The 24,650-nt window shown below is 45.2% G+C and overlaps 1 protein-coding gene across 3 annotated transcripts in view; it reads right to left on the bottom strand.

Moving 5' to 3' along the window:
- Positions 1-24,650, bottom strand: part of PRKAG3 (protein kinase AMP-activated non-catalytic subunit gamma 3) — a 42,700-nt gene that overhangs the window by 9,618 nt on the left and 8,432 nt on the right. For all 3 annotated transcript variants that reach the window (XR_006391116.1, XM_044304428.1, XM_044304429.1), the window contains exons 3-9: positions 21,517-21,626; positions 6,323-6,404; positions 4,033-4,091; positions 3,209-3,254; positions 3,080-3,134; positions 2,878-3,004; positions 1,796-1,961 (exon numbers count right to left, since the gene is read on the bottom strand). Coding sequence is in view for 2 of the 3 variants with exons in the window: in XM_044304428.1 (XP_044160363.1) it covers positions 1,796-1,961; positions 2,878-3,004; positions 3,080-3,134; positions 3,209-3,254; positions 4,033-4,091; positions 6,323-6,404; positions 21,517-21,626 (645 nt within the window). In the remaining variant the exon portion in view is untranslated. The remainder of the gene's footprint in view (positions 1-1,795; positions 1,962-2,877; positions 3,005-3,079; positions 3,135-3,208; positions 3,255-4,032; positions 4,092-6,322; positions 6,405-21,516; positions 21,627-24,650) is intronic.

The raw sequence follows: 24,650 nt of genomic DNA, 5'->3' as shown, positions 1-24,650 counted from the left end.
ACTGCCCGCTTCCCCGCACACGCCTTCTAATGAGTTTCTAAATAATCTCTTTTTCTTAGTTATATCTGTTTTGGGGAAAGCTGGGTGACAACTAGTCTCATGCAGATGCCATTGTTGAGTTCTCACTCAACTTTTCCACACTTTCACGGTTATGCAGTGGTACGGAAGCAAGAATCTCTAGCATGGCAGATCAGGAGTCTGGGAATGTTGCCGGATATATTGTGCAATTCAGAAAACTCATTTTAGTTGTTAAAGGGCTTCTGTCACTCCACTAAACTCATTATTTTTTTTTGGTCTCCCTACAATCCTTATGCTGCGATTTCTTAATATATATGGCTATTACACTGTTTGGTTCAGTAGTTCTATAAAAAAACGGACTTTTATATTATGCAAATTACCTCTCTAGCAGCAGGTAGGGCGGCTACCTGCTGCTAGCAGCCGCATCCTCCATTCATAATGACGCCCCCTCCTCATGTTGATTGACAGGGCCAGCGGACGCGCTCGTCCTCTGACTGGCCCTGTCTTCGTTTTAAATCTCGCGCCGGTCTTCAGTTGGCGCAGGCGCACTCAGAGGAGGACGCTCGCTCGGCCGCTCCATCCTCAGCGCGCCTGTGCCGATGATGTCACATGTACACCCGGCGCAGGCGCACTGAGGATGGAGCGGCCGAGCGAGCGTCCTCCTCTGAGTGCGCCTGCGCCAACTGAAGACCGGCGCGAGATTTAAAACGCAGACAGGGCAAGTCAGAGGATGAGCGCGTCCGCTGGCCCTGTCAATCAACATGAGGAGGGGGCGTCATTATGAATGGAGGATGCGGCTGCTAGCAGCAGGTAGCCGCCCTACCTGCTGCTAGAGAGGTAATTTGCATAATATAAAAGTCAGTTTTTTGATAGAACTACTGAACCAAACAGTGTAATAGCCATATATATTGAGAAATCGCAGCATAAGGATTGTAGGGAGACCAAAAAAAAAAAAAGAGTTTAGTGGAGTGAAAGAAGCCCTTTAAGCCTCTCTGCACAGTGAGTAGTAGCGCCACCTTCATGCAAAATGTGACAACAGCTCAATCTGCCCCCTTGTGGTGACCACAGGGATTGTCTGTTCGTTTCCTTCCACAGGAATGAATGGGAAAGGGAGAGATTAAAGCCCGACGGAAGACTTACATACGGACCTGGTATAAGACTCCAGTGCTTCCTGTTAGCTACTATTATAATCACTCAACTTTCCATGTAAACCTTCCCACCCTAGACAGGAAGCCTTTAATCCAGTCCTTGTATCCGGACTTGGAATCACTGCTCAGAACTGAGAAGAAGGAGCTGAATCTGCCGAGGATGTGTCCTTCAGAGGATGACAGGGCGCTGCTTCCCTTTAAGAAATTTTAGTATACACTAGGGGGATACAGGAGCTGTATGATGGGGAAATTACAACGGAGAGCTGTCCCTCTTACCTACCTGTATCAGTCAGGAAAGGAAAGTCACTGTTGTATACAACCCTGTAGCATTTATGGGGGGTATGTGGTACCCACATTGAGATGAGGCAATTGTACAAACGGGAATTGTCCCCACAAGTAAAATTCACATATGTTAATATAAGAGATAGTTGCTTGAATAGCAATTCCTTGATACGCTCCTATTATTGCTTTTACGTAAACCCTCAGCAGATACAGTAGCCTGTCTGCAGCAATATACATTAGGGATTTGCTAGTTATGCATTTTACTTATATAAATGGAGGTGCCTCAAAGATGGCATGGTATCTATGGGGGTTGTAGTCAGTGTGTGGGTCCTTGTGGTCATACTCACCAGCCTCGTTCACTACAGGTAGCGCGGACACTCTCCTCTCCACAAAGATCTCCAGCGCGCTGTAGATGGATGAAGTGTCGTGAATCATGGCGACATCTCTGAAGGTGCCGATCCCCAACTCCAAGATGGTCCTCTGCAGGAAGCACGGTCTGGCAATGGTTCTCCCCTAGAAAGTTGTCCGTACAAGAAGATGAATGCATGTGTGAGAAGTCTATTCACTGCAGTCACTACCTCTGGGTGCTGTCACATCTGTGACTCCAGCTTACAAGCATTGTCTATTGGAGTCTGTGGTAGTCTGAAATACCCTTAAGGGCCCTTTACACGTGCAGAGAATCACTAACGAACGTTCACAGAACTGCTTGTTAGCGATTATCTGGCGGTGTGAAGGTGCCGCCGATTACCTGACAAACGAGCGAAACGCTTGTTCATCAGGAAATTGGATAGCTTCTGTAGTCACCTAAATCGTCGTTTGCTGGCAGCAGATTGTGCTGTGTAATCATTCTCTGCTGCCGGCAAACAACAAGTCTGTATGAGGACGAGCAATGGCCTTAGTGATCGCTCCTCTTCATACTGTGGAGGAGATCACTGCTTTGTAATAGCAGCGATCTACTTCACTGATGAGACAGCAATTACCAGGAAGGAACGAGCACCTGCAAAATTGGCCCGGGCCTTTAGATGCATTGTCTATTGGAGTCTGAGGTCCCCTTAAGGGCCCTTTACACTGGACTAGAATTCAACAGATAATCACTAATGAGCGTTTACAGAACCGTTAGCGATTACCTGGCGGTGTAAAGGTGCCGCCGATTATGCTTGATTATCGTGTAATTGGATCGTTTGTGTAGGCACCTAAATCGTCGTTAGCCGGCAGCAGATCGTACCGTCTAATCATCCTCTGCTGCCGGCAAACAATGAGTCTGTATAAGGACGAGTGATGGCCTTAGCGATTACTCCTCTCCATACTGTGGAGGAGATCGCTGCCTGTAATATCTGGGGTCCATACAGACCTGACCGGTCACACGAGTGAGGTCCATTGGAAGGCTACCCCCTATGAAGTGTATGTGGCACCCATGTCCTCTACTTACAAATATATGCAGGAATTTCAGCAGGCGCTTGTGGGTGAGGATGTGGAGGATATTGCCAGACGCTGGATCCATCACTGGTAAGCGGTGAATCTTGTTCTTGATGAGCGAATAGACAGCATGGAAGAGACTGGGAGGGGATACAATGTATTACTGATTACCGGCACCGATGACGAGCCCTCACTACAGGATGCTATACTCTTACCTGTCACAGGGGGCGATGTAGATCAGGGGCTTGAAGGAACTCTGCAGGTAAACTTCTACAAGACAAGAAAGTCACTGACACACGCCAATCTCCAGAGAACTGGAGATACTAATGAATCATATGATTTACCTCTCCACGTCTCAATCTTATGCTCCTCCAGCTCATATATCTGCACCTGAGTACAAAGAAATGCATAATGCAATCAGCCGGGATCGGAGACATTCTAGATTCTGGGAAAGCTGGGTGGTAGTACCTTCATAGGGCCTGTAAGTCACATTGGTTGTCACCCAGCTTACTCAGATTCCAGAATAACAAATCGGAATTGCTATGCAATGATGCATCCCCGCTGCATTGGCTATAGGTGACTGACAACCACTGTGGGAGCTGTAAGGATGGTCATATTGGTTGTCATGCAGCTCTTAAAGGGAACCTGTCACTGGGATTTTAGGTATAGAGCTGAGGACATGGGCTGCTAGATGGCCGCTAGCACATCTGCAATATCCAGACCCCATAGCTCTGTGTGCTTTTATTGTGAGAAAAAACTATTTGATACATATGCAAATTAACATAAAAGAGTCATATCTTACTTGTGTGACCAGAGAAGAGTCATATTTTCAAGCTCTGACTCGTCTCAGGTTAATTTGCATTTGTATCAAATCGATTTTTTTACACAATAAAAGCACACAGAGCTATGGGGACTGGGTATTGCGGATGTGCTAGGGGCAATCTAGCAACCCATGTCCTCAGCTCTATACCCCAAATCCCGGTGACAGGTTCCCTTTAAAGCCCTTGCTATCATTAACCATGACTTTTATAGGTTGCATTCAATCATATTGTTGCAAATAGAAGCAGGCCTGTGATTGGTTCTTTTGGCTACCTATGTACTAGCGCCTATAGATGACCCCCCTCCCCCCCCTTCCGTAGGTTCTATAGATACTTCACCGTCCTCATACCAGCGGGGCCTTGTAGTATCTGTGCAGGATGTTGATGAAGTCGGTGATGGTCAGCATTCCTGCAAAACCAAGGACCACACATCCGTCAGTCACAACTGGTATAATAACCGGAGCAGATTATCTCACTACACTATGAAAAAGTATTCGCCCCCTTCTACATATGACTACAGCTCCTTGATCATGGCGACAGCAGTGAGGGAAGACGTATTTAGTAAAAATTTATATTGCCGCAGCCTGGGAGACAATTACAAGGAAGTAGGATTTTTAGCAAGACATGTAGCAGTCTTATTATCCACAGGTAGCGGCAGTAATTCCAACCAAATCCCAGCGGTTTTAAAGAAACACTCCAAGTCATGCCCGTTGTAGGATTCTCCCTTTGTTGTTATTTGATACTTTATGTCGTGCCCCGCCCCTGCAGGGCCTGCATGAGGCATGATAAATATATCAGTTTTGCCTGGACGGTTACTTTAATGTAGACAGGTTGTTCAGTTTATATGAGCTGTTTGTTTTAGGTCCAGGAGGGAGGAGAACGTCTGAAATCTGGCAGGCTGGAGAGGGTGACGACATGATTTCTGAGGCTCTGGGAATCCACAGTGAAAGCCAAGACTTGGGGCAGCGGTGAATCTTGGCAGGAGCGGCCAGCCTGCTAAAAGTAGTACAAGGACGTAGTGGCAGTTTTCCAGGGAGTCCTAGAACCTTCTAAAAGATCTGAGGCTCCTCCAGCGTCAGCTAGGGATCCACAATTAACATGACCAAGGCTCCTCCAGCGGCAGCTAAGGGTCCACAATCAACATAGGGTTAATGACATTGATGATATTGATGGTCTATCCTCAGAAATATCTGATCGTTGGGGTCTGACACCCGGCTCTCCTGCCGATCAGCCGTGCATACTAAGCACAGCGCTGTACATTGTATAGTGGCTGTGATTGGTATTGCAGCCCAGGTCCATTCACTTGAATAGGCCATATGACCAAAGACTAAGACATCACTGGAATATGAAGGGACCGCGATGCTCACTGGAGCGCTGCAGCCTCTTCAAACAGCTGATGGGCAGGGGAGCCGGACCGCCACTCATGTGATATTGATGACCTATCCTTAGAATAAGCCATCAATATCAAACTCCTGGATAACCCCTTTAATAGAGCTGATTCCTTGATTTGAGGCCCCCACCAAGGCTAAAAACAGATCTTTGGAGAACCCTGCTTGCCAATGCATTTTAAAAAGAGAACATTGATTTTACTGGAGACCGTGTAAGGGTTCATGTACACGAACATATGCCAGTTGGGTCTATGCTGCAGACTGCAAATTGCAGTCCTGCAATGCATGGGCACTGACCGCTTGCCCACCGTCACTTGAATGGGGTCCGCGATCCGCTCCCGACGCAGCACTTGCACTACTTTTTTGTGGTACGGAGGCCCTGACAGAAAACCCACAGAATCACTCCATAGTGCTTTCATGGGCTTCTGGTCCGTGCCTCCGTTCGCACCGCAACGGCCATGTGCATGAGCGCTGGTGGTGGCGCTACAGGGGAATTTAACCCTTCCTGTCAACCACCTTGGCAGATTATTGCTGATCACTGGTGGTCTCAGCACCTGAAAAACCTATGACATAGATTATTTTTAGGGTACCTCTCTGAACAAAAAAAAAGGTATTGTAAAAAATGGACTTCCCCTTTAAGAACAGAAGACTGAATGCAACCGTAAAGCGCTGACTCTGGTTCTAACCTTTTATTTTATTCAAATGCAAAAAAGCTATTGGATGTTATTTCTGATATTTTTGCCAAACTCTGATACAATCCCTGGGAAGGGGTAGGGGCAGCGACCTCGGCCATCACCTTATTCCCATGCATTTCAGTGGAGAGTGGCTGCACAGGCATGAGCACGACTGCACCATGAACTGGGACCCTTTGTTCACTGCAACATACTTTATATAAATATAGTTAATTGTAATGCAAAGTATATCTGTGTTTGTAATATACTGTACCTACTGTGTCCTTCTCCCATACTATGTAGATTGTAAGCCCTCGCGGGCAGGGCCCTCTCTCCTTCTGTACCAGTCTGTAACTCATCTTGTTTATGATTAGTGCAATTGTCTGTATCATGTATGTGCACCTTTTCTCATATGTGCAGCGCTATGGAATGATGGGCGCTTTAATAATGAATAATAATAAATTGTATCAGAAATTCATTGTGGCTCCTTTAGGAGACGATGTGGCCCTCAGACCAGGGCAGGTTTTGCATGCCTCACTGACGATAAGCGTCTCACTGTTATACACCATACTGGAACCTACCCACAAAACAATGCTGCTTGCTGTCCCAGAGAGGCGCCGCCCGCACCCCGTTCGCCACCAGGGCCAAAAAGGCTTTCTTAATCTAAAGGAAAGGAGACAGAAATGGAAGGACATCAACAAGCTGAGCACGATGTGAACAAAGAGAGGAACGAGGTCATTGCCAGGAAACTCTGGGGGCCTGGAAGTTGTGATTTTTTGTCTTCTTAGCTTTCCAGATGATGGATGATTTCTAATGTGCTCAATTCGCTCTCACACACACTGACTGAGCAGGACTGGATCTGGCTTTATGGGGGCGCTGGGTAAATATGTTTGGGGTGCTCCCCTCTAGTTTTATAGGAAAGAGTATAAATAATGCAATTAATCTGGTCAAACGACCATGTAATAGTGCCATGCAGTGCAAACTAATAGTGCCAAAGAGTGATTCCATAACAGTGCTATACAGTGCCTACATAGTAGTATTATACAGTGCCTATATAGCAGTGCTATACAGTGCCCACATAGCAGTGCTATACAGTGTCTACATAGCAGTGCTATACAGTACCCACATAGCAGTGCTATACAGTGCCCACATAGCAGTGCTATACAGTGCCCACATAGCAGTGCTATACAGTGCCCACATAGCAGTGCTATACAGTGCCCACATAGCAGTGCTATACAGTGCCCACATAGCAGTATTATACAGTGCCCACATAGCAGTGCTATACAGTGCCCACATAGCAGTGCTATACAGTGCCTACACAGCAGTGCTATACAGTTTCTACATAGTAGTGCTATACAGTACCCACATAGTAGTGCTATACAGTGTCTACATAGTAGTGCTATACAGTGCCTACATAGTAGTGCTATACATTGCCTACATAGTACTGCTATACAGTGCCCACATAGCAGTGCTATACAGTGCCCACATAGCAGTGCTATACAGTGCCCACATAGCAGTGCTATACAGTGCCCACATAGCAGTGCTATACAGTGCCCACATAGCAGTGCTATACAGTGCCCACATAGCAGTGCTATACAGTGCCCACATAGCAGTGCTATACAGGTCCTTCTAAAAAAATTAGCATATTGTGATAAAGTTCATTATTTTCTGTAATGTACTGATAAACATTAGACTTTCATATATTTTAGATTCATTACACACAACTGAAGTAGTTCAAGCCTTTTATTGTTTTAATATTGATGATTTTGGCATACAGCTCATGAAAACCCAAAATTCCTATCTCAAAAAATTAGCATATCATGAAAAGGTTCTCTAAACGAGCTATTAACCTAATCATCTGAATCAACTAATTAACTCTAAACACCTGCAAAAGATTCCCGAGGCTTTTAAAAACTCCCAGCCTGGTTCATTACTCAAAACCGCAATCATGGGTAAGACTGCCGACCTGACTGCTGTCCAGAAGGCCATCATTGACACCCTCAAGCAAGAGGGTAAGACACAGAAAGAAAGTTCTGACCGAATAGGCTGTTCCCAGAGGGCTGTATCAAGGCACCTCAGTGGGAAGTCTGTGGGAAGGAAAAAGTGTGGCAGAAAACGCTGCACAACGAGAAGAGGTGACCGGACCCTGAGGAAGATTGTGGAGAAGGACCGATTCCAGACCTTGGGGGACCTGCGGAAGCAGTGGACTGAGTCTGGAGTAGAAACATCCAGAGCCACCGTGTACAGGCGTGTGCAGGAAATGGGCTACAGGTGCCGCATTCCCCAGGTCAAGCCACTTTTGAACCAGAAACAGCGGCAGAAGCGCCTGACCTGGGCTACACAGAAACAGCACTGGACTGTTGCATGTCATTCGGAAATCAAGGTGCCAGAGTCTGGAGGAAGACTGGGGAGAGGGAAATGCCAAAATGCCTGAAGTCCAGTGTCAAGTCCCCACAGTCAGTGATGGTCTGGGTGCCATGTCAGCTGCTGGTGTTGGTCCACTGTGTTTTATCAAGGGCAGGGTCAATGCAGCCGCTATCAGGAGATTTTGGAGCACTTCATGCTTCCATCTGCTGAAAAGCTTTATGGAGATGAAGATTTCATTTTTCAGCACGACCTGGCACCTGCTCACAGTGCCAAAACCACTGGTAAATGGTTTACTGACCATGGTATTACTGGGCTCAATTGGCCTGCCAACTCTCCTGACCTGAACCCCATAGAGAATCTGTGGGATATTGGGAAGAGAAAGTTGAGAGACGCAAGACCCAACACTCTGGATGAGCTTAAGGCCGCTATGGAAGCATCCTGGGCCTCCATAACACCTCAGCAGTGCCACAGGCTGATTGCCTCCATGCCACGCCGCATTGAAGCATCCTGGGCCTCCATAACACCTCAGCAGTGCCACAGGCTGATTGCCTCCATGCCACGCCGCAGTGAAGCCTCCTGGGCCTCCATAACACCTCAGCAGTGCCACAGGCTGATTGCCTCCATGCCACGCCGCATTGAAGCATCCTGGGCCTCCATAACACCTCAGCAGTGCCACAGGCTGATTGCCTCCATGCCACGCCGCAGTGAAGCCTCCTGGGCCTCCATAACACCTCAGCAGTGCCACAGGCTGATTGCCTCCATGCCACGCAGCATTGAAGCCTCCTGGGCCTCCATAACACCTCAGCAGTGCCACAGGCTGATTGCCTCCATGCCACGCCGCATTGAAGCCTCCTGGGCCTCCATAACACCTCAGCAGTGCCACAGGCTGATTGCCTCCATGCCACGCCACATTGAAGCAGTCATTTCTGCAAAAGGATTCCCGACCAAGTATTGAGTGCAGAACTGAACATAATTATTGGAAGGTTGACTTTTTTTTTGTATTAAAAACACTTTTCTTTTATTGGTCGGATGAAATATGCTAATTTTTTGAGACAGGAATTTTGGGTTTTCATGAGCTGTGGCCAAAATCATCAATATTAAAACAATAAAAGGCTTGAACTACTTCAGTTGGTGTGTAATGAATCTAAAATATATGAAAGTCTAATGTTTATCAGTACATTACAGAAAATAATGAACTTTATCACAATATGCTAATTTTTTTAGAAGGACCTGTACAGTGCCCACATAGCAGTGCTATACAGTGTCTACATAGCAGTGCTATACAGTGCCCACATAGTAGTGCTATACAGTGTCTACATAGTAGTGCTATACAGTGTCTACATAGCAGTGCTATACAGTGCCCACATAGTAGTGCTATACAGTGTCTACATAGTAGTATTATACAGTGCCCACATAGCAGTGCTATACAGTACCCACATAGCAGTGCTATACAGTGCCCACATAGCAGTGCTATACAGTGTCTACATAGTAGTGCTATACAGTGCCCACATAGTAGTGCTATACAGTGTCTACATAGTAGTATTATACAGTGCCCACATAGCAGTGCTATACAGTACCCACATAGCAGTGCTATACAGTGCCCACATAGTAGTGCTATACAGTGCCTACACAGCAGTACTATACAGTTTCTACATAGTAGTGCTATACAGTACCCACATAGTAGTGCTATACAGTGTCAGAGTTTTATAGGAAAGAGTATAAATAATGCAATTAATCTGGTCAAACGACCATGTAATAGTGCCATGAAGTGCAAACTAATAGTGCCAAAGAGTGATTGCATAACAGTGCTATACGGTGCCTACATAGTAGTATTATACAGTGCCCATATAGCAGTGCTATACAGTGCCCACATAGCAGTGCTATACAGTGCCCACATAGCAGTGCTATACAGTACCCACATAGCAGTGCTATACAGTGCCCACATAGCAGTGCTATACAGTGTCTACATAGCAGTGCTATACAGTGCCCACATAGTAGTGCTATACAGTGTCTACATAGTAGTGCTATACAGTGTCTACATAGTAGTGCTATACAGTGCCCACATAGTAGTGCTATACAGTGTCTACATAGTAGTGCTATACAGTGTCTACATAGTAGTGCTATACAGTGCCCACATAGTAGTGCTATACAGTGCCCACATAGCAGTGCTATACAGTGTCTACATAGTAGTGCTATACAGTGCCCACATAGTAGTGCTATACAGTGTCTACATAGTACTGCTATACAGTGCCCATATAGTAGTGCTATACAGTGCCCACATTGTAGTGCTATACAGTGCCCACATAGTAGTGCTATACAGTGCCCACATAGTAGTGCTATACAGTGCCTACATAGTAACGCTATACAGTGCCCACATAGTAGTGCTATACAGTGTCTACATAGTAGTGCTATACAGTGGCCACATAGTACTTCTATACAGTGCCCACATAGTAGTGCTATACAGTGCCTACATAGTAGTGCTATACAGTGCCTACATAGTAGTGCTATACAGTGCCTACATAGTAGTGCTATACAGTGCCTACATAGTAGTGCTATACAGTGCCTACATAGTAGTGCTATACAGTGCCCACATAGTAGTGCTATACAGTGCCCACATAGTACTGCTATACAGTGTCTACATAGTAGTGCTATACAGTGCCTACATAGTACTGCTATACAGTGCCTACATAGTAGTGCTATACAGTGCCTACATAGTAGTGCTATACAGTGCTTACATAGTAGTGCTATACAGTGCCCACATAGTAGTGCTATACAGTGCCCACATAGTACTGCTATACAGTGTCTACATAGTAGTGCTATACAGTGCCCACATAGTACTGCTATACAGTGCCTACATTGTAGTGCTATACAGTGCCCACATAGTAGTGCTATACAGTGCCCACATAGTACTGCTATACAGTGTCTACATAGTAGTGCTATACAGTGCCTACATAGTACTGCTATACAGTGCCTACATAGTAGTGCTATACAGTGCCCACATAGTAGTGCTATACAGTGCCCACATAGTACTGCTATACAGTGTCTACATAGTAGTGCTATACAGTGCCTACATAGTACTGCTATACAGTGCCCACATAGTAGTGCTATACAGTGCCTACATAGTACTGCTATACAGTGTCTACATAGTAGTGCTATACAGTGCCTACATAGTAGTGCTATACAGTGCCTACATAGTACTGCTATACAGAGCTCTAGAGCATCAAAATAAAAATGACTGACCACATAATATTGCCATACCTCACATCTCATACTGTCGTATTGTGTAATATATGCAGAGTTTTCCTACAGGCGCACCACTGCCGACTATCATTATAGAGTCCATTATTATAACTCTCATTCCACAGACTAAATGAAGCTTGGAATGTTTTCCTATTTTTTCCTTTTATTTTTGGCTTTGACATTTTTACATAATACTAAATGTGGCAAATATGTGACCGGCTGACGGGTGAGGGGATGACCTGGTGACAATCGTGCCTGTCAGGGGTGAGATATATTAAGCATCAAGTGAACAGTCAGTTCTTGAAATTAGAAGCAGGAAAAATGGGCAAGTGTGTAGACGACTGGATTAGAACATCTCCAGATCTTGTGGGGTGTTCCCGGTATGTAGTGGGTAATACTTACCAAAAGTGGTCCAAGGAAGAACATCGGGTGACAGGGGCAAGGGCGAGTGAAGATTAGCCCATCTGTTCCAGTCCTACAGAATTGATATTGTATAGCAAGTTGCCGACAACGTTCCTGCTGGCAATGACAGAAAGGTGTCAGGCCACACAGGAAATCATGGGGCTGTGTAGTTGCAGACTGGTCCGGGCAGCCATTCTGACCCATGTCCACCATTGAAAGAGCCTACAATAGGCACGAGAACATCAGAACTGGACCATGGAGCAATTGTAGAAGGTGGTCTGGTCTGAGGGATCACGTTACATTGTGTGGATGTGGTGCATGTGGATAACTTAACTGGAGAACACCAGGTGCACTATGAGAAGAAGATAATCTGGTAGGGGCAATGTGATGATCTGCGCATGCTCTGCTGGAAGCCTTGGGTCTCAGGATCTCAATCCAATTGAGCATCTATGGGATGTGCTGGAAATAAGTCCAATCCATGGTGGTCGCACCGAGAATGGTACAGCACTTATGGGTCTACTACTGACATCTTGGTGCCATTTAGCACTTGGGGATCCCAGCTTTGCCCCATCCGTTCTTCTCAATGAGATCAGGCAAGTTTTGGGCATTTGTGCCCTGGGGCGACAGATCTAGAGGGGGTCACCACTTCTCCAAGGACACACCGGCTCCTAATAGACCATATGGAAAAGCCCTCCTCATCTATCTGAAGCAACCAGGACATTAATTTGATAGAGACAGAGATACTTCAATGCATTAGGTTTTGGTTAAAACCTGATAACAAAGCCTAGATTTCTGGAGTTTTGGGGGACAGAAGGGTGCCGGGCTCCCATCCCCACCCACCATAAGGAGCACTCTATAAGTGAAGTGTGAGCCTCTCAGACATGGCTTGGGGTAAGGAGCAGGTGCCATGAGCCTGTGTGAGCCTATCAGGGTGTATGGATTGCAGAGACCTGCACCATGTCAGATAGGAGTATTCCATGTCTAGTTTGTGCCGGAGAAGCTTAGGTTTTTGCTTTGCTCACTTTTAGTTTTTCTTTCTGTTATGACAACCTGATAATAAAATAGGCTTCGGACAGCTGCACCCAAAATCCTGTTATTTGGACCTCAACTATTGTCTGCCTTCTATAGACTGTCGTCTACTCTAAGAGACAACCGCCCCATTACCTAATCCTTTACAGTTGGTGGAGAATGCGGCCACATGAAAATAAACTGTGGAAAATTTAAAGGGCTGATGTCCCTGACATTGCATTCTCCTACAGACTATAACAGTGCATAATGATGTGGTTAAAGCTGTGTTGTAGGTTCTCAAATCTCAACAGGAGACAGTTAGAGTGCAACAGATAGCTCTAAAGAAGACAAGCTGCAGAATGACTGCCGATTTGGGGGCTCCATGGGAGGAGCAAAGGAAAGATGGGAAAACTTCAAAAGCAGCGACTAATCTGGGAGTCCTGGTTTCTAAGTCTAGCAAGTGGACAAACCTTCCTGCTCTCAAATGCACAGCCTCATCCACCTTATCAAGAAATGGCTGCAGCCAGAGAGCCTGACAGATCCCAGATGGTGCACACGTAGATAAGCTATGGGGATCCCAAAAATTCCGGTGGAGCAGTAGACAGCTGCTGATGAGCTCATCTGCCTCAACGCACCCTAGTCCCACAGCGGAGATCTTCATGATGGAAGATGCAGATACAGTTGCATACAAATGTGAAGCAGGGAGCTGTCAGCTTCCTGCTTTACCATTCACCGGCCTGTGCTCTCCCCAGCTGCAGGTGGGATGTGGTGACATCATCGCACCTGCTCAGCTGGAGAGTGGGAATCTGCCTGGGCGCTCTTCAGCCCATCAAGCTTGATGACATCATCACATCCCATCAGCAGGATGTTCTCCGTTCATCGGGGAATGGGACTAGGTGAGTATTACTTTTTTTTTTATTATTGTTATCATTACAGTAAGGAGAGCACTAAGGGCCAACATTATTGTTACGAGGCATAACTACGGTGTGGGGGCAGTATGTGGGCATAAATACTGTGTGGGGCATTAAGGCTTAACTACTCAGGGAGCCCAACAAAGGGTGCATAACCGCAATGCCAGCGGCCAGTGGCAGGGTTCTCATACCAACTATTGAAAGTACATTTCTGGCCCCTTTGAGGTGATGGAGCACAATAAATGAGGTGAATGACAAAACTTGGCAAACAGAGAAGAGGAATCCCGAGCAAGTGTATCATATCAATCTAATAAAACCCTGGACGGCGCTCTCTGGCTACATGCCCCTTATGTCCACCAGCGCATGAGGGCTCTAATACGCCCTTGCAAAAGGCGGGCGTCCAGGGTTTCCTCATCTATTTTCGCAGCACTCGCATTAAACATGGCATTCCTGTTTGGGAAATTCTGCTCCCGGATCAGATGGCTTTCCGTACGAGCTCTATGTGAAGTATGGTGATGTTATTTTACCACGCTTTTTGAAGGTAATTAATGAGTCACTGGAGGAGGGTATCTTTCCCGAGTCCATGACAGAAGCTGTAATCGTACTAATATTGAAAAAGGGGAAAGATTCTTTAGATTTGGAGTCATATAGACCGATATCGCTCTTAAATACAGATGTTAAGCTCCTATCTAGGATGTTGGCCACAAGGCTATCCAGAGTTATACACCCCGATCAGAATGGGTTTATCCCTAATAAAGGTACCCATCATAATCTTCATCGACTTTTTGCCAATATACAGTCCTCTGGAGGGGATTCCGCTCCATCCTGTCTTTAGATGCCTGTAAGGCATTTGACAGGGTGGAGTGGACATTTTTTGGGAGGGTGTTGGAAAGGATGGGATTTGGTACAAGGTTTATCATACGGTCAGGCTTTTGTTCAACTCTCCGAATGTGAAACTGAATATTAATGGCAGTCTTACCCCGAGTTTTATGTTGACAAGAGGTACTCGTCAAGGTTGCCCATTCTCCCCATTACTTTTCGATATTTACTCTGGCACTTAGGGTTAGGCAAGATACAGGGATCGAGGGGTTTGGAGTATTGGAATTAGAGGATCGGATTTCGTTATATCCGGATGATGTCCTATTTTTCATAAATCGTACTAATATAGTTCTCCCGAAAATTATTGGTATAGTTAATTCCTTTGGGGAAGTTTCAGTCCGGGACATTAATTGGTCATAGACCACTCTTATGCTACTGGACAATTTTGAGTATAAAAAAGAGGGGCCCCTGACAATGTTAACCCTTTCATGACCAAGGGTCGTTGATGCCCCAGTGTCCAGGTCAAAATTTACAAATCTGACATGCGTCACTTTATGTGGTAATAGCTTTGGAACACTTTTACTTATCCACGCCATTCTGAGATTGTTTTCTCGTGACACATTGTACTTCATGATAGTCATATATTTGAGTCAATATATTTCACCTTTATTTATGAAAAAATCCCAAATTTACCAAAAATTAGGAAAAATTCACAATTTTCCAAATTTCCATTTCTCTGCGTCTAAAACAGAAAGTGATACCTCATAAAATAGTTATTACTTAACATTACCCATATGTCTACTTTATGTTGGCATCATTTTGGAAATGTCATTTTATTTTTTTAGGACGTTAGAAGGCTTAGAAGTTTAGAAGCAATTCTTACAATTTTTAAGAAAATTTCCAAAACCCACTTTTTAAGGACCAGTTCAGGTCTGAAGTCCCTTTGTGGGGCTTACATAGTGGAAACCCCCATAAATGACCCCATTATAGAAACTACACCCCTCAAGTTACTCAAAACTGATTTTACAAACTTTGTTAACCCTTTAGGCGTTCCACAAGAATTAAAGGAAAATGGAGATGAAATTTAAAAATTTCACTTTTTTGGCAGATTTTCCATTTTATATATTTTTTTTCTTTAACACATTGAGGGTTAACAGCCAAACAAAACTCAATATTTATTACCCTGATTCCGCGGTTTACAGAAACACCCCACATGTGGTCGTAAACTGCTGTACGGGCACACGGCAGGGCGCAGAAGGAAAGGAATGCCATACGGTTTTTGGAAGGCAGATTGTGCTGGATTGGTTTTCTGAACGCCATATGTTTTTTATTTTTCTGCCGATCGTCTTGTGCAGGGGCTCGTTTTTTGCAGAAAGTGTTGAGGTTTTTATTGGTATCATTTTTGGGTACATAGGATTTTTTGATCATTCATTATTACACTTTATGGGGCAAGGTGACCCAAAAATTGGCTGTTTTGGAACAGTTTTCATTTATTTATTTTTACAGCGTTCATCTGAGGAGTTAGGTCATGTGATAGTTTTATAGAGAAGATCGTTACGGACGTGGCAATACCTAATATGTATACTTTTTCTTATTTATTTAAGTTTTACACAATAATAGCATTTCTGAAACAAAAAAAATGATGTTTTAGTGTCTCTATAGTCTGAGAGCCATAGCTTTTTTATTTTCTGGGCGATTGTCTTAAATAGGGTATCATTTTTTGCGGGACGAAGTGATGGTTTGATTGGTACTATTTTGGGGGTCATAAGCCTTTTTGATCGCTTGCTGTTGCACTTTTTGTGATGTAAGGTGACAAAAATAGCTTTTTTGGCACTTTTTTTTAAAATTTATTTTTATGGTGTTTATCGGACGGGGTCCATCACGTGATATATTTATAGAGACGGTCGTTACGGACGCGGTGACACCTAATATGTGTATTTTATTTTTTCATTTTTTTTATAGGAAAAGGCAATGTCTTTTTTTATTTACATTTTTATTTATTTATTGATTTATTTTTACTTTTATTATTTTCACTTTTTTTTTTATCAGTTCCCTCTTGGATCTTGAAGATCCAGTGGGGCTGATAGTTGTACTATACTTTGCAATGCTCTTGCATTGCAAAGTATAATACTTCCAGACTGCCTGTAGGTGGCAGCACTGGACGCCTTTGCCATGGCAACCATCGGGCGCCGCAATCACAGTGCTGCAGCCCCGATGGTGGAGAGGGGGAGCCCCCTCCCTCTGTTAACCCGATGGATGCCGCAACCGCAGCATCTATGGGGTTACAGGAGAGTGTCAGCATAGAGCTGACACTCTCTGCTGATGGCGGCGGCTCAGGAATGGAGCCGCCGCCATCGCACACAGAATGGGGAATCGGGGGCAGCGCTGGGGGGGGGGGGGCGGCCAGAAAATTAATGCAGGGGGCGGGGAGGGGGCGGACCGCATCAGGGCAGGAAGGAGATCAGCGCAGCTGCGCAGGAGGCACAGATCGGCATGGCACAGATGGGGGGGGGGGGACCACAGAGGGGCACCAAAGGCGGGCACCAAAGGCTTGGAGGATCGGGGGGCACGAGGACACCTTACCGATTTCAGGCTCTGATCTGCAGAGCGCAGATCAGAGCCTGAAACCGGCATTTTAACGCTGCCGCGATCCGATTGGTTAGTCTGCACAGACTAACCAATCGGATCGATTGCCGGCAAGGGACCACTCTGATTGGTCCCTTGCCGGCATTACTGCACTGTATGCTGTCCGTGACAGCATACAGGGCAGGGGCAGAAGCTTTAATCCAAGCGCTTTGCAGCGCTTGGATTAAAGAGCTGCCAGAACGTATATATACGTGGTAGCTGCACGGGGTATGTGCAGCTATCACGTATATATACAGATTGCAGACGTGAAAGGGTTAAAGGAGGTTGATTCATTTGAATATCTGCGTATGTTGTTATTGCCTAGGGTGGAAGATTTTACCCAACTTAACTTGGCTCCATTGATAACTAAACTGAGATTTTAAAAAAAAATCACGATATGGCTTTGATTACTTTTGACTAGATCTGATAGAATTTCTTTAGTTAAGATGGTGATTCTGCCGCAACTTCTCTATATTCTCAGGAATTCCCCAATTTGGATTGAGGATAAGTTCTTTAAACTTTAAATAGTGTAACAGGGCACTCAAGAAACCCCAAACCGACCGTCGTCTAGGTAAACCTCTTGATACATTGTGTCACAGACACTTCTGAGGAGAGGAGAGGACCCAAAGTTTAAAGTCTGGAGAACCTTCGGTTGATATAAGGTAAATCTTACTTGCAAGTAATTTTATAGCGGGACGCCGCTATCCACTTCATGTTCAGCGGGACGCTGCTGTAATTGGAAGTGGGACATAATAATATTCGATTGGTTTGAGCAACATTATTCACAATAGTAATAAAGATATTAAATTGTACCACATGGTCAGGATTTCTTGAGTGCCCTGTTACACTATTTAATATTTACCTATTGCATTGAGTGATTGGTCTCAATACACAGGTGCACCGATTTGGGGTCCATTTATTCGAGTGCGACATCTTATTTAATTTTTTAAGAAACTGATTAATGACCTTCTCTGGGGAAGAAAACGAGTGAGGCTAAAGCTCGATCATTTTTATAAGCCGTTTGAGCAGGGAGGGTTGAATCTTCCCTACTTCAAGGGTTATTTTCTGGCGGGGCAGTTATGGCTATTTTGTGAATGGGGGAAAAGTCCTTTGTGTAAGATCTTGGTGGAACGTTTTCCATTTGATAATCGGGCGATTAATTAATGTTATACATGAATTTGGAGCGACAGGAAAGATATTTTCTAGAAGCTGGATGGGGATAAAGGGATCTTTTGTGCACTCCTTTATGGCATAATTTTTACTTACATGATATTCATAAACTATTTGGGGATGAGTTCTGGCAGAAAAGCAATGTTATTTATGTTTCACAGGTAGTGACGAATGGTGAGGTACTTCCCTTTTTTGATTTAGCACGGGTAACTTAAGTAACTTCAGTTGGTTTAGTATTTTCAGATACGTTCAGCACCATCTAGAGTAAAAGAAGCCTCTTTGTTGGAGATAGACACTTTTACACATCTGAATGTTCTGATAGGGACCTGAGGCCAGAAGGGTAAGATTTCCCAATTATATAAATTATTAGTCAGGTCACTATTTAATAAGGTCGCTTCCCCAGGTCAGAAGGCTTGGGGAACTGACTGTCCAAGGGTCACACCACAGGAATGGGGAAATATATATGCCTGTTTAAGATTAGTATCACATAATGCAAATTACATTTTTGTACAGTTTAATATTTTACACAGAGTGTATATCACGCCGAGGCTTAATAGATGTGGATTAAGAGAGTCCTCGAACTGCCCGCGGTGTGATGAACAGCGGGCTGATTTTTTACACATGTTTTGGTTATGTCCGGATCTTGAAGATTACTGGGATTCAATTCAGAAATGTAACACCCAAAAATTGAGGGTAGTAATCCCCTTTGTACCCGAATGTTGGATATTGAGCGACTTAGAGTACTTTCACACTAGCGTTTTTCTTTTCCGGTATAGAGTTCCGTCCTAGGGGCTCTATACCGGAAAAGAACTGATCAGTTTTATCCTAATGCATTCTGAATGGAAAGCAATCTGTTCAGAATGCATCAGGATGTCTTCAGTTTAGTCACATTTACGGTATTTTTACGGTATTTGGCCGGAGAAAATACCGCAGCATGCAACACTTGCCGGAATGCCGGATCCAGCATTCATTTCCATTGAAATGAATTGGTGTATTAAAATTGCCGCATTGACGGATCCGGTCTGTGCATGCGCAGACCTTAAAAAAAAATTCTGGATGACACCGGATCCAGTATTTCAATGCATTTGTCAAACAGATCCGTATACAAATGGTTTCCGCTTGCACACGTTTTTCCGGAACTGCCTGCCGGATTCCTCTAACGCAAGTGTGAAAGTACCCTTAAGTAGGGTAAACTGCCATAAGGATAAAAGGATTCCTTTGATTAGAATTAGGCCTCGTTCACACTTCAGTGTTTAGTCAGTGATTTCCATCAGTAATTTGTGAGCCAAAACCAGGTACAACTCTAAACATAGAACAGGAGCAGATCTTTCCCTTCTACCTCATGTCTGTGGAGGCTCCACTTCTGGTTTTGGCTCACAAATCACTGATGGAAATCACTGACCAAACACTGAAGTGTGAACGAGGCCTTATGTTTCTAGCCAGACTGTTGATCGTTCCAGTTTGGATCTCACAAAATATTCCTAGGCTCAATGAATGGTTGCACCTGGTCAATAAAGTTAAGAGATATGAGAAGGTCTTATATAAACAAAGAAATTCTGAGGATAAATAGTCCAAGATATGGGTAGGTTGGAGGTGGTAGTTCTCTTCCATGGCTCTTCCCCTTCCCCCACTTTCCATGTATTGATTGTTTGTTTATTTATTTTTCCTTTTTCTATTTCTTTATCTATCTTATTTCCTTATTTCTTTTTTTAAGAAGAGAGCATGGGTAGGTTGGGGTTGACTGGTATGGAAAGGGAAAAAAAGAAAAGAAAGAAAATGAGGAATAAGAATTATGGTGTAATTGATTAAATATGTATTTCTTTTGGTTTTGGTGTTTCCTAAATAAACATTTATTAAAAAAACAACAACATGGCATTCCTGTTGATCTGAGAACATACATGGTACCAGAGGCAGCGCTGGTTCTAAACCCAGGTGGCAGCTGGAGGTTGTGCAATGACTTCCGTGAGCTCGGTTCTATTCAGCTGTGCGCTGATGAGCTTATTCGCAGACAGGTCATACGCCGTGCCTGCATGTCGCCCCTGATTGGCCGGCAGCTGTGCCGGGAGTCAGCGTCAGCACACATCCAGCCAGGCAAGGACAGAGATGCGCCGCAGGAACCAGGATGACCACAGCAGGTGAGTGTTTTTATATATTTTTTTTTATTTATATCATGACCGACTATCCCGAATTTTTTTCAGCGCCTGGATTTGAACTGGTCACAGATGATGCCTCACTTAAAAGGGTATTCCCATCTGGGACACTTATGGCGTATCGATAGAATATGCCATAAATGTCTTATAGGTGTAGGTCCCACCTTTGGGACCCGCTCCTTTCTCCAGAACGGGATTCCAAATTTAACAGGCAGCATGCTGCGCATGCGCAGGGTATTCTCTATTCACTCATATAGGCCACCAAGCAGGTGCGCTCAGCTTTTTTTGGGGGAAATCCCAACGGCGAATGCGGTCGGGTCGCCGAACATGCACAGTGTGCTCTCTGTTCACTTCTAGTCCCCCTTCTGGACATAGGAATAGAGGTGGGACCTGCACCTATCAGAAGTGTATGGCATGACCTATCAATATGGCATAAGCATCCCAGATGGGAATACCCCTTTAAATCTGGGGCTACACAGCGACGTGAAAATTGCGCAACTCTGCATCTAATGATTGTCAATGGTTTCGCCATGTGGCTCTTTGCGACTGTGATGTGACAATCACAGAAAATCCAACCCTGTTAGATCTCTGGTCGCATGTGGTTTTGCCATCATCGGCCACAATGCAGGTCGCATGCAACACGTGACTATCCTGCGACTTTGCTGTGTTTTTACAGCCAAATCCCAGCCCTAATATAGTCGTGCAACAACAAGTTGCAGACAAGCTGCGCAAATATTTTTGGTTGGGTGACTTTTCTTGCTTTGACACCATGTCGCCATGTAGCCCCTGCCTAAAACCTGGTATTGGCGCCTTTATTAACGGCTCCAGCCTAGAGAAGGAGCAAGTGCCATGAGCCTGTGAGAACACGGACCTGTGCCTATCAGGGTGTACGGACTGCGTTATATATGGAGGGTATCTGCTGCCCGGCAGTAGACCTGCACTATGTCGGATCAGAGCATTTCGCATCTAGCTTGTGTCGGAGAGGCGTTGGCGCCCAAATTCCTGCGGTGCGGAATGCGACTTTATTGTTTGCCCACTACAGACCACAGTAGACGACCGCCCTGCTGCCTGATCCCTACTGACCTGTAGAGACGTGTCAAACACGACCAGCTTGCAGCTTGTGGGGATGGCGTCGTAGCATCGGTGCTTCATCATAAACTCCATGTACATCCCAGCGTCCGGCCCCAGATCCGCTAAGAGAGAAAATCTCATAATTAACAACTTCGTAGTTGGTCAATTTGGGACAAATAGGTCTCGCCCCCCAGGAACGCCCCCCAAATTGTGCAGGAGCGCCCATTTAAGAGCAGGGTTTGTACAACCCCTGCCCATTTTTTCGACCTGGGCCAGCCTGAATTTGCATTGTGAGATGCAGACATACAGTATATACTTGCTCACAAGAATAGAAAACCTCTAAATCATCAGACTTTCTGGATTATTATAAGGTGGATTAAAAGGGGTTGTCCAGGATTAGCAAAAACATTTCCGTCCCTTTCCACAGGCTGTGTGGAATATTGCAGCTCTGTCCCATTGACTCCAATGGAGCTGAGGCTGCAATACCGGACACAACCCATGAACAAGGGTGGCACAGTTTTTGAAAGGAAGCAACCATGTTTTTTTAAGACAACCCCTTTAAATGATGGGCAGCACCCCGGAGGGTGGCTAGGATGTGCTCTCTGATGGCAGCTGTACCTCGCGTTTGCTGAGCAAAGCCCAAATAAAGTTAATGGATGGCAGTTATCACCCCGTGCCAGCTTTGCTTGGCAGAACATGCTAATTCCTATGGAGGGAGGGACGGGGGAGCGGTGACTGGAAGAATCGTTCACTGACAGGAACACAATAGCAGAGGTTTAGGAAATTGACCAAAGTCTTTGTTGTCCATAGCAACCAATCACAGCGCAGCTTTCATTTCTTACACTGCTCTTAAAAAATGAAAGCTATGATGTGATTGGTTGCTATGGACGGCTCTTCTCATGGACAGGCTGATAAATCCCCTCGATGTGCAGTAGTTGTAGGCTTTACACCTCTAATGGAGGCCTCTTTGGGCTGTTAGCGCCGCTGAGCGCCATTTTCACTCCTCTTCAGGTGGCGAGGGGTATGAATGTGCCCAGCCAGCAGAACACAAGCCCTATTTTCACCAGACAGCATGCTGTAAATGGACTGCTGCCAAACGAGTGCATAGCAACCAATCAGCTCTCATTTCTTAGGCTCTTTGAGAAATGAAAGTGGTGATCTGATTGGCTGCTGTGTCACCTCGCCATACTGGACAATCTATGACATCCTCTACCAGGGGACTAATACAGGGGGCACATGGAAGAAGCAAGAGGAAGGAGACCGACAGTGCAGGGACCTCTTCACATGAAATTGTGCCCTAGATCTCCAAGGATGTTATCAATTCCTTCACTACCATAGACCACCAGGAACATTATTTTCAATCCCTTCACTGCCCTAGACCACCTGGGATGTTATTAATTTCTTCACTTCCCTAGACCACCAGGGATACTACCATTAACCTCTTCATTGGCCTAGACCACCAGTGGAGTTATTAGCCTCCTCACTGGCCTAGACACCCAGGGATGTTACTATCAATTCCTTTACTGCCATAGACAACTAAGGATGTTATCAATCTCTTCACTGCCCTAGACCACCAGGGATGCTACCATTAACCTCTCCATTGCCCTAGACCACCAGTAAAGTTATTAGCCTCCTCAATGACCAGGGATGTCATAATTACCTTCTTAACAGCTCTAGACCAACAGGGATGTTATAAATACCTCCTTCACAGCCCTAGAACACCAGGGATGCTACCAGTAACCCTCTGACTGCCCTAGAACACCAGGGATGTTATAATTGTGTCCTTCACAGCGCCAGACCAGTAGGGATATTATCATTTATGCCTCCACTGCCCTAGACCACCAGGGATGTTATACTTAGCTTATTCACAGGTCTAGACCACAAGTGATGTTATAATTAGCTTCTTCACAAGCCTAGACCGGTAGAGATGTTATCATTAATGCCTTTACTGCCGCAGACTATCAGCGATATTATAATTATCTCCTTCACAGCCCTAGACCACCAGGGATGCTATCAATAACATTTTCACTGCCCTAGACCATGAGGGATGTCATAATTACCTCCTTCAAAGCCCTAACTAGACCAGTAGGGATGTTACCATTAATGCCTTCACACGCCCATATCACCACAGATGTCATTATCAATCCCTTCACTGTCCTAGACCACCAGAGATGTGACCATTAACCCCTTCACTTCCAGAGATATTATTATTAGCATCCTCATTTACCTAGCTGACCAAGGTAGTTATAATTACTTTCTTCACAGCCATAGACCGCCAAGGATGCTATCATTAATCCATTTACTTCCCTATACCAGCAGGTGTATTATAATTACCCCCTTCAAAGCCCTAGACCAGTAGGGATGTTATAATTTTTACTGCCCTGGAATGTTGTTATTAAATGTTTCATTGTCCTAGCTCACCAGGGATGGCATTATTAATGTCTTCATATTCCTAGACCCCCAGTGATGTTATTACTAGCCCCTTTATTGACTACTAGGGATTTTAACTCCTTAACCCCTTAAGGACACAGGGCGTACCGGTACGCCCTATTTCCCGAGTCCTTAAGGACCAAGGGCGTACCGGTACGTCCTGACTTAAAATCGGCATTCCGGCGCCGCGGGGGTTAATCGGAACGGGATTTCGGCTGAAATCATTCAGCCGGCATCCCGTAACAACGCAGGGGGGGGTCATTTGACCCCCCCGTATCGGCGATCGCAGAAAACCGCAGGTCAATTCAGACCTGCGGTTTTCTGCGTTTCCGGTTCATTCGGGTGTCCGGTGACCCGATGAACCGGAAAAAGACTGCGATCGGTGGCGTAATTATACACCACCAATCGCAGTCCGAGGATTTGAGGAGGCGGTGCTGGCCCTGGTGCTGAACACTGCTGTCCAGGGTGCTGATTGGTGCAGGGGAGAGAGGCGCGAGATTCAAACTTCCTGCGCTCCTCTCTCCCCTCCTCTTCCTGTTCTGCACGAGCACCCGGCAGCATCGTCCAGCACCAGCTCCTGTGTCCCCCTAATCGCCATCCATCACCCTCCTGCACCCATCGCCACCCAGGTAGGTTAGGGTCAGTGAGGGAGAGGCATCGTTAGGCAGGGAAAGAAGGGAAAAGTTAGTTAGGAAAAAAAAAAAAAAAAAAAACTT

This window comes from Bufo gargarizans, chromosome 8 (genome assembly GCF_014858855.1).
Source record: "Bufo gargarizans isolate SCDJY-AF-19 chromosome 8, ASM1485885v1, whole genome shotgun sequence".
NCBI lineage: Eukaryota > Metazoa > Chordata > Amphibia > Anura > Bufonidae > Bufo > Bufo gargarizans.
The sequence above is the reverse complement of the archived record's forward strand: the minus strand, read 5'-3'. Positions and strand labels throughout refer to the sequence as shown.